A 13314-nucleotide genomic window follows, 5' to 3' on the forward strand; every position below is an offset into this window, starting at 1 on the left:
ACCCTTATTCGACGCCTACAATCCTGCGACTCGCCCCTCCTTCACGTCGCACTAATGCTGACGCTTTCCTGGCAAGCGATGTCCGTTGCCTCTCTGACGGGAGCGGCGATCTAGCTACCTCACCTCTCCTTCGGCTTAGATGTCGCAACGACACCCCTCTAGCGCACGGGATTCAATGCCCTCGACAGGCGAACACCGAGACGGATCGTCAGGCCGCCGGTCTCCTCCACACCGATACGATGTTGATTCATCCCGACGGGCAGTGGGCACTGTGCCAGCTAGCAGCGGTCGCGCAAGCGGGGAGCTAGAGGGCAGTACACTGGGCAGCAGTTCTCGGGAGGATGAGACGAGCACTACAGGCCAGCGCAGAACCCAAAGCTCCGGTGGCTTCCTACTTGACTCCCTACCGCGCTCGAAGAGCTCTCGAATTAGCTCACATCACCATCTCCCGTCGGAATCACCTGCGGAGAAACGAAGTGCTCCGGAGGCTGATATCGTTGTGCTCAAGAAACGATCGCGCTTTCCATGGAGTCGTCACAAGAATAGTGCTTCAGCTTCAGCTTCAGCCGCTTCGGCTCCGGGCTCAGCAGCTACACACCAAACCCCAACTCCTCCCCCGGAAGTCCATACATCGAGAGCTTCATCGGGAGCTGACACTGGAGGACATAGCATGGAGATGCCTGGCCTTGACAGGGACTCTATTCAGATTGTCAACCTGGCTATGAATCTGAATGAATCACGACGAAGAACTGCCTCTGGGCTTCCTCCAGGGCCCAACATTCGGAGACCGATATCTGTCTCTCAACCTACTGCAGGACCTGCGGATCTGCATGCATTATCACCGCAGGGAAACTTTGCTCACCATTTTCGCAATTACAGCCAGATACAGGGCGGTCATATCTCACCATCGACGCAGCAGGGCGGGCAATCTCCTGTGGTAGACTTTCTACCAGCCACTGCGGTTGATAACAACCGGGCATATGACTTTTCTAGCAACACATTCGCTCGTGCGGATCGAGCTCGTCGTCATTTTGATCTGTTTCATGAATACCTACGGCTGCTTCCTTTACTGCCTCCGCTTCGAAGCCCCCCAACCCAAGATGACCCCAACTCTACGCATCCTGCAGCTGCCAACTCACCGACTAGCCGGGCATATAACCCGCTTCAAATGATTCGTAACAGACGAGTTAGATATCGGGAGAAGTGTCCCATTGACCTTGAGACAGACGGCTGGCATGATGTTGAAAAAGTCCACGATTGGGTTACATCTATTGAGGAAAAATACTACCACAAGACCCATGACCAGACGCAGTCTCTCAAGCTTCCGTCCTTCCAGCAGGGGCAACGCCCTCAGTCTCAGGGCGATCCAAACGACACGGACATGTTGACTACATCGCCCCCCTCGAGCTTGAAACGTGCCAGCCGCACAAATAGCGCCAAGACGCCCCGGCCCCGTCTTGACTGGAAGTTCTCACCTGCAGAGCTCCTAGCTGATGCTGCCTGGCTCGAATATGGTACCAACAAGGCGAAAATCGTCGACAACATCGGCAATACGCTCTATCCAGACCCAGAGGAGCTAGCTCTGACGTACACGAAATCAGAAACAGCCGCCCATCCAAATCAACACTTGACTGTTGAAATGGAAGATGAGGGGGAACGTTCCTCCCGTACTTCTATGTCAAGTTCCCGTCCTCCGCTGGGACCTGAGTTTAAGACCGTTGGTCGTGGACGACATACGCACAGATTCCGGAATCATTCCCAAAGTGTGCGCGGCCGAAGCGAATCTAGCTCGCGGAAGGACTCTCGATGGGACAAGGTCAGAATGCGCTCGGGCAGTGCTTCAAGCGATTCCAGTGCCGGGCGTCGAAGGTCCGCGGATCCAGGCAACTCACATCCCTCCCAACTTCCGTCAGCCAGTACGAATGCAATCCATACAAAGAAGAAAGGCTCTTTCTCATCGGCTGGAAGTCTTGAAGACCGATATAGCCCAAGAATGTCCTTGGAGGAAAGAGATAGTACTGCTCCCAACTCCCCAGCTCGTGCTGGCTATTTCCCCCAGCATTGCAGTCAATCTGTCTCCACCATCAAGCCGGTCCCCTTCACCAGCCAGGAAGGGTCTTCGTCACAAGATTGCCTCTCGCCACGAGCGAAGTAAGAGCAAGCAGGGGGATCGGGAGTTTAAGGAGAAGGAAGACGCGATCCCTGAAACGGAACCCTTGCCTCGTCAAAGCTTAAAGTCTCCACCTGAGCGTGCCGAGCCGGTCTCGAGGTCTTCAAAGCTTGAACCAAGTCCGCTTCCAGACGTTGTGTCTTCGTCTTATGGCGACGATCAAAGTACGGTCGAAGACGACAGGATGGATAGTTCTAGGGGACGAAAGGGCCAGCATACCGCCGAGTCCAAGCTCCGAGGGATCTTCAAGGGGCCCGGACGGATAGCTGAAATTGTGGGAAATGAAGTATCCAAGGTTGGAGATCTGATTTTGAAGAAAGATGCACCTCCTGATTCCCGGAAGTCGTCGTCTGCAACCACTCTCGCCTCGGATGAGAGCGATTCTGACGAGGAGGAAAAGAGAACGGACAAGCGATCAGGGCCCAAAGGCCTTCTTCGACGCCCACCGACCCTGGAAGATCCTGGGCGCCTTGCTCGTCGAGACCCCGACAAAGGTACACCATCCAAAGGCTTCAAAGGCTCTCTGCCAAGTTTCACTTCACCATTGCGGCAGGATGAGCGTAGCGGGTCAACGGATGCAGTTGACTTTGGTAGCCCCCGTGAACGTGTACCTGCATCCCGCAGACAGGGCGAGGATCCAAAGAGAACGGGTTTGTCTCGGAGCAGAACATTCGATTTCGGCCCTACACTGCAGTCGAATCGGGGCCGCACGAAGCCGCATGCAATCAAGGATCCCTCAGTACCTTTCAGTCTTACCCGCCCCCCTGTTACTGGACTTGCAAAGGTCCGGGCATCTCCTCAACGATCTGCCAACAACGGAACCGCTCTATTAGGAGCGAGTCGCGCATGGAGTATCTCAGGTCGCAGTCTCCAAGCATTGAACGACTCAGGCGTCCCGAGTAAGACAGAAATCGAGAGGACCAGAATCCTGCTCCTTTCATCCGGTATCAAAGCCCGAGAGATCACTCGCAGAGCCGAGAGTGTACGCGATCCACCTCCGCAATGGCTCCAAAAATCCATGGGTCCCAGTACATCCATCACTCGCGTCCCCCGGCTCAACGAGTTCGATGTCGCAGCCCAAAATCTTCTCCGACGATTTGAGACGACCCAATACTCATTCCAGCAAGCCATGCACCACTTTACCACAACCACCTCATCACCCCTTCGCACCCAGCTGAAAGACTTGGAGACTCTCCTCGACCAATCCCTCGCTCCCCGCGTGCGGGCCACAGCCGACCAGGCTGAGGACCTGTGCGTTCAGCTCAACACCACCAGTACACTTGCAGTCAAGTCCCTCGGTGATGCTCTCGACAAAGGCGTACGCAAGCGGCGCCGTCGACTCCGCTGGGTGCGACGCACAGGCTTTGTCATCCTCGAATGGGCCCTTGTCGGTATGCTCTGGTGGGTTTGGCTGATTGTAATGGCGTTCAAGCTCGTGCGTGGTATTCTCCGCAGTACTGTCTCTGGCGCGCGATGGGTTCTTTGGCTCTAACACCTTGTACATGATATAATCCTCGCATTTCTCATTGTGTTTTCCTTCGTTTGATGAGGGCTTTGCCATTTTTAGCGTGCATATACCCTTCAGCTCGAACTCCGGGCTCTTTTCTTTTTGGATCGATCCATTCGTGTATTAATTTGGTGCCAAAACCGGCTCCCTTTCCACCTCCAACACCCTCCCCGAGCTGATAGTGGTCAACTCTCCTAGCGAATTCATCAGATTGATTGAATCTTTTTGTGGAAGAATTCTACTTTCAGGATAGGAGGTACCCAGGGTAATATGGGAAGTGAGGATATAATCTTTCGAGTTATGTATTTAAGGCTCTAGAGGCTTAACCTAAAAACATGCTAATTATCTAATTATCGAAGTATTAGTCTCCAATAAAACTTACAATCTCAGAATAGTTCCTCTATTCTCCCCTATAGAAGTCTTAAAAACTTTAAATTATTCGATTTACTAATTATGGCCATCGAGACGAATAAATAATATATACTTTAGGTCAAGCGACTAGTCCTTGAGGGCATTGTCCGCTAGATTGAAGAATATATAGGAATAAGACGCTCTTAAAATGGTCGAAGCTGTGGCGGAGGGGCATGTTCTGCCCGAAAAGAGTGGCCTAGGGAGTGCCGCGCTTCACGAGCACCAGCTCTTTTTCCCGGGGGTTTATACGTCCTATTCACGACGTATCATAACGGTGAACTATTGGAATCGCAATGAGGTGACTCAAAATCCTCACCTTGACGACTATGAAAATGCTCAAATCTTTTTCTCGGGCAAGTCGTTGTTTCTCGCAGATCTGGCCCGGAAGGATGCGAAACATGCCATGAGCCTTGCGCGTTTGCGCTGGGAGGAGCTGATTCGCATTTAGCCAAGGTTGTCGAGCGGAAAAGAGTTCAGGGCGACTATGTGAGCCTGTATGGCGTGCTACGACAAGAAGAGGGAATGTCATACGAAAACTAGTGATAAATCATTCCCTGGACAAAGGCAAATCTTAGTGGACTAGATATGCTCACATGCGGTGGATTACAAATATTATACGTCCGAGGGGTAATCTGTTTTCGAATTCTACTGTAGTTAGTTAGTTAAATGACGCTTTCCATAATTACAAATCAGGTTCAGATGTGATGTAACTATACAGGGATCATGAATTCACGCAGAATGATTAACCCGCGCGGTTTCTTTGCTCACCTATGCTGAAACAACCCTTCGCCGCTGACTTGTTATTTCTTCCTATTCATTGACGTTTTCCCTTCCGCTCCGTTCGAGTTACAATAGGCAGTGGTTCTCCTCTGAGCTTGCTTAGCTTTCTCATCTTATTTACCGCGGAGAAGATGGTATATCCTGGGACAGCTATGAATCGCGAGAAAGAGAACAACACCCAATCGACAAATGTACATGTCAGAGATACCTCAGCTGTACCACCGCCTCCCGACAGCGGATTTCATGCCTGGTCTCAGGTAATCGGGGGCCACTTCGTCGTAGCCCTAACTTGGGGCTACGCTGCCAGTTTCGGGGTGTTTCAGAACCACTATGAATCTACTCTTCCCGAAAGCCCCTCCGACATTTCGTGGACCGGCGGCTTCCAAGTTTTCTGTCTTTTGTTCATTTCGGCCTTGTCCGGTCGTGCAACAGATGCTGGAATGGCAAGCCTGGTAGTAGGGGTGGGTGCGGCTTTGCTGGTTCTTGGGACCTTCATGACTAGTCTGGCCACGGAATACTGGCAGACCTTTCTGGCTCAAGGGCTCTGCATTGGCATTGGACAGGGTCTCATGTGGCTTCCTAGTGTGACATTAATCTCAACGTACTTTGTGCGCCGACGGGTCTTTGCTGTTACGGCCGCTGCCACGGGAACGAGTACAGGGGGCATGATTTTCCCGGCAATGATTCAATATTTAACACCCAAGATCGGTGAGTCGACTTTCCTTAACGTAACGGCTATAGCTAATCGGGTAAACGAACGAGCAGGGTTTCCATGGGCTGTCCGATGCATGGGATTTGTTGTCCTCTTCATGGTAATAATTATTCTGGCGCTTCTGCGTCCTCGACTGCCACCGCGGAAGTCAGGACCACTAGTTGAATGGAGCGCTTTTAAAGAGCCTGCATACATGCTCTTCACCTTGGGAGTATTTCTTCTCTACTGGACTCTTTATTTTGCCTTCTTCTATGTACGCTACCAACTCTGAGATCTACGATTGATTGGGCTGACTGCATTCTAGGTTCAAGTCTACGCCACCGAGAAGCTCGGTCTCTCTCAAGAAGCCGGCGTCAATTTGATTATTGTCACCAATGCCCTCGGAATTCCCATCCGTGCCCCTTGGGCTATCTGGCCGATCGGTACATCGGCCCGCTCAATTGCCTAATTCCTTGGGTGGCATTGTGTGGCGTTCTGATGTTCTGCTGGGCCAGTGTACATACCGTGGCTGAACTATACATCTTTGCAGTGTTCTATGGACTAGCATCAGCGGCAGCTATGGCCTTATTTGCTGGCACAGTCCCCTCGCTGACAAAAGACCTCGATAAGATTGGCACTCGAGTCGGCATGGCGCTTTCAATGATAAGCTTTGGACCGTTGACCCGCCCATCTGTAGCGGGGGCGTTAATAGCGCGCACAGGCGGCGGCTACCTGGCTGCACAGATGTGGGCAGGGGCAGCCTTGATCGTGGCAGTACTGGCCCTTGTGGGAGCACGGTTCATAATATCGGGACTACATCTCCGAGCAAAACTTTGAGCATGAAGAAGGCCTTTATATAGCATAAGGCCGAGCGTAACGATATGGGCTTGCCTTAATTCATTTATTGAATACTTCAAGCCAACCTCTTGGGCTTCCTTTCGATCAAAATATTAAATGTAGCTGTTTTATTCACTTATAGCTCTAACTCGGGCACAATTTGCAATTCGGGTACAACCCTATCCCAACACGGTGGCTGGAATGTGTGCTTCGTCCTGATGTACTTTGACTCTGTTACAATAAACCTAGGAGAAAGCGGGATATCCGTATTCATTACAGGCATTGTTCAGACAGGAGAGTAGAAAGGAATATCTTGACTTCTAAAATACATTCCCAAAAAGTACACAAGATGATCGAGCGCCATGACGCAGAAAGTACATGATTTTGAGTCCACAGCACGGACAAATCTGGTGTTCTATGATGAGTTATATCTGCTCTCCTTTGGGAGAAACGCCAGGCACCGCCGGGGCCAAATTGAAAACATGAGGGTGAATGGTGGATATGGTACAGATGAAGAGAGGGTTGGCCTTTGTGGGAGGATCAGACGGTGCTGGATCTGTGGCCGCTTATTTCTTGTTGCGCTCGGCCTGGGCCTTGAGGTACTTGGCGATGAGCTCCTTCTGGACGTGCGGAGGAGCCTTCTCGTAATGGCTGAATTCCATGGTGTATTCACCCTTGCCCTGGGTGGCAGCGCGGAGGTTGGAGCTGAAGCCGAACATGCCGTTCAGACTGCAGTCAGCGTAGATGGTAAACTCGTCGACGCCGGTCTCGGTGTCGTTGATGGTAGCACCGCGCTTGTTCAGGAGGGCGATCACATCACCCTGGAACTCACTCGGGGCGGTCACCACGGTCTTCATCAGAGGCTCAAGCACCGACGGCTGGCTCTCCATGAAGGCCTTGCGGAAGGCCTGCTGGGTGGCGTTCTTGAAGGCCATTTCGGAAGAATCCGTCATGTGGGTGGCACCATCGTTGATGACCATGCGGGTTCCGAGAATCTTGTGGCCGATCAGAGGACCTTTTTCGCAAGAGATGTTGAAACCCTTCTCGCAAGCGAACAAGTACTTCTCGGAAATACTGCCACCGACAATCTGCTGCTGGAAGTTGTTCTCCTCAAGGACACCGGTAGGCTCCATGTATCCCATGACACGGGCATAGTCACCAGCACCACCAGTCTGCTTCTTGAGCAGGTGGTCGAACTTGGTGTGCTCGCCAATGGTCTCACGATAGGCAACCTGGGGCTGGCCGGTCTCACACTCGACACGGTACTCGCGGCGCATGCGCTCAACGTAGATGTCCAGGTGCAACTCACCCATTCCAGAGATGATGGTCTGCTCGCTCTCGTTGTCGTAGGTCACACGGAATGTGGGATCCTCACGCTGGAAGCGGGCCATGGCCTTGGAGAAGTTGGCGGCATCCTTGGCCTGCTTGGGCTTGATGGAGAGCGAAATGACAGGCTCGGGGACGAACATGGACGACATGCTGTAGCCGAGCTGGCCGTCAGTGAAAGTATCACCGGAGGCGCACTCAACACCGAACACGGCACAAATTTCACCGGCACCGATCTCGGTAACTTCCTCCATCTCGTTGGAGTGCATACGCACAATACGGGGGACCTTGACCTTCTTGTTGTTACGGGCGTTGAACACGTTCGAACCCTTGCGGAGGGTACCCTGGTACACGCGGATGTAGGTCAACTGTCCGAAGTTGCTCTCCTCGAGTTTGAAGGCCAGGCCAACGAAGGGGAGAGAGTTGTAGGGAACAAGCTTCACAGAAGCTTCGTTGCGCTTCTGGTCAAGCGCCAGGTTCTCAACCTCCGAGGGGTTTGGGAGGAAGTCGACCACACCGTCCAGCATAGGCTGAACCGACTTGTTGGCCAGGGCAGAACCCATGAAGACGGGAGTGAACTTGAGGCCGATGGTGGCACGGCGGATCGCAGCTCTCAACTGGTCCTCGGTGGGCTCAACTTCATCCAGGAACATTTCCGCCATCTGGTCGTCCACATCGGCGACAGTCTCAATAAGCATGGCTCTCCGCTCCTCGGCAACCTTCTTCACCTTGTCGGGGATATCAGTCTCCTTAAGCTCTTCACCACTCTCGCCGACGTTGTAGATAGCCTTCATGCGGATCAGGTCGACAACACCCTCAAACTCATCCTCGGCGCCGATGGGGACCTGGACAGCTGCGGCGGGCATCTTAAGCTTGGTGTTAATCTGATCAATAGCCTTGAAGGGGTTGGCACCCATACGATCCATCTTGTTGACGAAGGAAATGCGAGGAACATTGTAACGACGCATTTGACGGTCGACGGTGATGGTCTGGGACTGCACACCGGACACGGCACACAGAATCATAACAGCACCATCCAGAACGCGCAGCGCTCTCTCGACCTCGATGGTGAAGTCAATGTGGCCAGGTGTGTCAATCAGGTTGACGTGGTACTTCTGGTCAACGCCCTCCTTGTCCTTCTTGACCCAGTCACAGAAGGTGGCGGCAGACTGGATGGTAATACCCTTCTCACGCTCCAGATCCATGGAGTCCATCTTGGCACCAACACCATCACGACCACGGACATCGTGGATAGCCTTGATGCGACCAGTGTAGAAAAGAACACGCTCGGTAACGGTGGTCTTACCACTGTCAATGTGGGCGGCAATACCGATGTTGCGGACCTTGTCCAGGCGAGCAGCCTCGACGGGGTCGAGATTGTCGATGATGGCGGCTTGCGAAAGGGTCTCCGGGCTGGCGGCGGCGGCCTCAAGACTATTGAACACAAGTTAGACAGATACAAGTCTGCATTTCAAGTGGACACTTACACTGCGGATGCAGAAGCAGAAGCATTGCGACGCTGTTCCCATTGCTTCAGGACAGACTGATAAGCCGGCGCGACACCGGGAGACCGCAAAGCGGCCGTGGAGACGCATCGTGAACCCAGGAAGCCTTGGGGCTGGAAACGAGCGGTTCTGGTCAAGCCAGACACTGCACGGTAATTTAACCGTGCAAGAGAAGGAGACCTCATAGCGCCGGTCTGTTCACGCCAGAATTGATCGAGTCAAGACGGGTCGAATGCGCGCGTGTTTTCGCGGAAAAAAAAGTTCGGGGAAGCCAGGAACGCGTCACGTGATAGTTGGCCTCTCAGGGCCGGTGCATTACAACGGCATTTGACTGGATTATACTGGATGATTATGGGTTATTTTGCTTGTGTATATTGTTTCAGATCCGATGTACCCCCAATGTTGGCATTGAATGCGTTTCTCAACAGTTGCAAAGCGTGGAAGAAGTTTGGAGATCATTGAGTTGAATTCAACATAAACCGTTATCTCGGTTCAAGACTAATGTACAAGATAAAACCCAAGCGCCGCTATTCCCAAGAGTGTTTTGGGCTGGAAACACGCATGCAAAGAACATGCCACAATTCAATAGTCGAGACGAAAACCGCACCCAGCCTGTCTGCAGATATCATCCACTCTATTTCCCTTGCCGTTGCTTGTGCTTCGGGTTCTTCGAGCTGAAAGGAGAAATCAAAGTCAGTCGAACTGCAATTCCAAGCATACAAAGATGACGGAGGAAGCATGGGACTCACCAGATAATGTAAACGCGGTTCTTGCGTCGGACGGGCTAAAGCAAATAGTCAGCACCTAGATAACCGAAACCCCTGCTCTTTTCAATGAGGAAAGGATTCTAATGTATTAAAATCATACCTTGCAGCCATCACACAGCCTCTTGACGGAAGAGCGAGTCTTCATTCCCCGGACCTGCTCAATCTGTCGGGCAGAGCCAATGGTGCTAGCAACAGCATTGCTGCCCTGCGTCTGAGAAGTGCGCAGCCTCATAAGGCTATTCTGGATCATATGCGAGAAAGGACGAAGCGAAGCAGCTCCGGGGTGGCTCCGGCGAGAGACGGAGGGGAGGAGTTGGCGGAGGGCCTTGGGGGCTCCGAGCACGGAGCGGAGCGAGAACATGGTCGCGTTTGAAGCAAATACCCGTCGGTGGTAATGTCGAGGCGGGTTACCTCGCGTTTCAAGTCGGCCGGGGACAAGGAATTGGAGATGCAAGGCCGGCGTAGATGTGTTGCTCCGCGGGTTCTCGTTTGTCGCGGAAGATTTGCCCGGAACTTCAGTTTTGCCGAGCATCCGAGGCCGCTCTGGAGTGCATCGTCTACTTTCAATTTGAAAACAAACCATTAAAATGGGAAATTAGAGCAGGGATTAAGTGTGAATTGTAGTGATATTTAATATCGGGAGAATTTTTCACAGGAAAAGCCATCATACAAAAGAAAGGAACTCCTAGAGTCTATATTCGAGACCAAACGCCAAAAGGGAGTGAAAGCACGGATGGGGGTTGTACTTTTAAACCGCTAAACAGAAATAACATATCATCAGCCATTTCTCCCTATGTCCACTTAAGAGCGGAGGAAGGTCTTATAGGTGGGCGAATCCGTATGCTCGCTGAAGGGGTAGCCCAGGTCGTGAAGGAACGACTCGAGATCGTCCTTCTCCGAGGGAGGACACTGGATGCCAGCAAGAACCTTGCCCACATCACCACCGTAGTTGCGGTAGTGGAACAAAGAGATGTTCTGGTTGGGGCGAAGAGTGGTCAGGAACTTGGCCAGAGCGCCTGGCCGCTCGGGGAACTCGAACATAAAGAGCCTCTCATCCGACACGTCGCAGCGGCCACCGACAAGGAAGCGAAGGTGACGCTTGGCCAGCTCATCGTCGCTCAGGTCCCGGGTAGCCATGCCATCCTTCTCCAACTCTTCCGTCATCTTGGCCAGGTCTTCACGGCCGGTGATGGCAGACAGCTGAATACCCATTAGGACATCGGCAGAGTCTTCCTGAGCGTACCGGTAGCTGAAGGCTGTGACGGCATGAGGCAAGATAACCTCAACAAGCTTGGCGAAAGCACCAGGCTTCTCGGGAATCCTAACGCTCAATAGAGCCTCCTTCTTCTCACCAAGGGCGGCACGCTCGGCCACAAAGCGGAGGCGATCAAAGTCCATGTTGGCGCCAGAGGTGATGGCAACCAGCTCACGGTTGGTGTCGGGGCTCGGGTTCTTGGCAATGTATTTCTTCAGACCGGCGAGACCAAGAGCGCCAGCAGGCTCGACAACGGAGCGGGTATCCTCAAATGCATCCTTGATGGCTGCGCAGATCTCGTCGGTGGAAACCTGGATGATATCGTCGATCACGTCACGGGCCACGCGGTAAGGTTCCTCGCCGACGGACTTGACGGCAGCGCCGTCAGCAAAGAGACCCACTTCTTTCAAAAAAACACGAGCGCCCTCATCCAGCGACTTAGCCATGGCATTGGCCTCGTAGGCCTCAACCCCAATGACCTTGACTTGCGGAGCAATGCGCTTGAGGTACACACCAATGCCGGCAATCAGACCACCGCCACCCACACCGCAGAAGACGGCCTCCAGCTTGTCCAAGTTGGCCTGGCGCAACAGCTCCACGCCGATCGTACCCTGGCCAGCAATAACGTACGGATCATCGAATGGCGGGATGTTTGTGAGACCGTGCTGCTTCTCCAACCGGTGTGCCTCCTCCTTGGCAGCATCGAAATCGTTTCCATGGAGGACCACGCTTCCTCCCAGACGAGCGACGTTCAAATGCTTGATGGCGGGGGTGCCCGAGGGCATAACAATGGTGGCAGGGATTCTCAGCTTGCGAGCAGAGAAAGCGACACCCTGCGCATGGTTGCCCGCAGAGCAAGCAATGACACCCTTCCACCGCTGTTCCGCGTTCAGGTGAGCCATCTTGTTGTATGCGCCACGGAGCTTGAAGCTGAAGACCGGCAGAAGGTCCTCCCGCTTGAGCAAGACTCGGCTCTCCAGACGGTTACTCAAGTTCACGGCATGGTGGAGGGGAGTCTCCTCGATAACATCATAAACGCGGGAAGTCAGGATCAATCGCAGATACTAGATATCCATGACCGCATGTTAGTATCGGGCCGATCTGTACGACGGAGCTGATCTCACATCAGGATATCCATTGGGAAGTAAAAAGGCCTCTGGAATGCCCCAGTCTGGAGGCACTCCGGGGCCATGCTGTCCGTTGCGCTCGCCGGGAGGCGTTGGAGTGGAGGCATATTCGGTCAACGCCAGCCCACTCATCTTGGGAAAGACGGGTGTCACAGTGCCACTGGCGGTACCATTGGTGGCGGGTTCATCAGACATGATGACTCTGGAAGAATTGTCTACTCGACTCGGAGGAAATATTTGAAAGCCGACGAGAAATTCTTGACCTCCTTGCAATGACTCTTTTTTCTTGCGGAGGCGGGGCCGTAATCGGAGCGGCGCCTTATGTCATCAACCCTGAACATGAGCCCTAATGGCTAAAAAGGGGTATAAATCGATAGTAGGGTAGATGTAACTATTCAACTGCTTTAGTTCTACGATATAGTACCTTTCAGAGGGTCATGGCTGTCCGGAATGCCATCTGGGCCATAAACCACGGAGGTGTGGCTGATAAGCGGGCGGATGTAAGTGGCCCACTTGCAAATGGCGTGCTTTCCATTTGCTATGGAGCCGACCTGACAGAAGGGTTTTTGGACACAAAATAAATCAATTCATAGGCTAGTATGGCCAAGTGATTTTCAGTAGGCCTTCATTAGCTTAAGATATCGAAAATGGTTGATTTGACAACTTGTGGTGTATGCAGACGCTCAGCTATATAGTTCCACTGCACTTGCACGGGAGTAAATTAAGGTGCACTTTATTTAACTCAAGAACGGATCAATTATGGAGATTTTTTGTATAAATCTAACTTTCCAGGACGTTGTGGTGTAAGAGTCGAGCTCTGGCCAAACCCCACGCGGTCACGGTGTAAGGTGCACCCGCCGGAGAAAATCTCCCTTGGCAGCTCTCGACGTCATGTTAGTCCTAGCAACTCTCGCGTGCCACCGATAACCACCGTCACT

General features: G+C 52.7%; 6 protein-coding genes across 6 annotated transcripts; 3 read left to right on the top strand and 3 right to left on the bottom strand.

The window, feature by feature from the left end:
* Window positions 1-139: 139 nt before the first annotated feature.
* Window positions 140-3662, top strand: N7498_006529 (uncharacterized protein; the record flags this gene model as incomplete). The annotated part of the gene is made up of 2 exons (XM_058453591.1): window positions 140-1869; window positions 2060-3662. 2 exons carry the CDS (start codon window positions 140-142, stop codon window positions 3660-3662), a joined length of 3333 nt encoding a protein of 1110 aa, XP_058307782.1.
* A 574-nt stretch (window positions 3663-4236) lies between these two features.
* On the top strand, window positions 4237-4536 carry N7498_006530 (uncharacterized protein; the record flags this gene model as incomplete). The annotated part of the gene is made up of 1 exon (XM_058453592.1): window positions 4237-4536. One exon carries the CDS (start codon window positions 4237-4239, stop codon window positions 4534-4536), a length of 300 nt encoding a protein of 99 aa, XP_058307783.1.
* Window positions 4537-5057: 521 nt separating this feature from the next.
* Window positions 5058-6396, top strand: N7498_006531 (uncharacterized protein; the record flags this gene model as incomplete). The annotated part of the gene is made up of 5 exons (XM_058453593.1): window positions 5058-5125; window positions 5176-5576; window positions 5634-5833; window positions 5885-6002; window positions 6110-6396. The coding sequence occupies 5 exons, from the start codon at window positions 5058-5060 to the stop codon at window positions 6394-6396; spliced, it is 1074 nt and encodes a 357-aa protein (XP_058307784.1).
* Window positions 6397-6962: 566 nt separating this feature from the next.
* N7498_006532 (elongation factor G) lies at window positions 6963-9412 on the bottom strand (the record flags this gene model as incomplete). The annotated part of the gene is made up of 2 exons (XM_058453594.1): window positions 6963-9156; window positions 9210-9412. The coding sequence occupies 2 exons, from the start codon at window positions 9410-9412 to the stop codon at window positions 6963-6965; spliced, it is 2397 nt and encodes a 798-aa protein (XP_058307785.1).
* Window positions 9413-9861: 449 nt separating this feature from the next.
* N7498_006533 (50S ribosomal protein L36) lies at window positions 9862-10355 on the bottom strand (the record flags this gene model as incomplete). Its single annotated transcript, XM_058453595.1, has 3 exons — window positions 9862-9901; window positions 9977-10011; window positions 10095-10355. The coding sequence occupies 3 exons, from the start codon at window positions 10353-10355 to the stop codon at window positions 9862-9864; spliced, it is 336 nt and encodes a 111-aa protein (XP_058307786.1).
* Window positions 10356-10795: 440 nt separating this feature from the next.
* N7498_006534 (threonine dehydratase, biosynthetic) lies at window positions 10796-12571 on the bottom strand (the record flags this gene model as incomplete). The annotated part of the gene is made up of 2 exons (XM_058453596.1): window positions 10796-12313; window positions 12374-12571. 2 exons carry the CDS (start codon window positions 12569-12571, stop codon window positions 10796-10798), a joined length of 1716 nt encoding a protein of 571 aa, XP_058307787.1.
* Window positions 12572-13314: the final 743 nt, after the last annotated feature.

Source organism: Penicillium cinerascens (genome assembly GCF_028974065.1).
Source record: "Penicillium cinerascens strain IBT 15544 chromosome Unknown contig_6_segment0_segment0, whole genome shotgun sequence".
Lineage (NCBI taxonomy): Eukaryota > Fungi > Ascomycota > Eurotiomycetes > Eurotiales > Aspergillaceae > Penicillium > Penicillium cinerascens.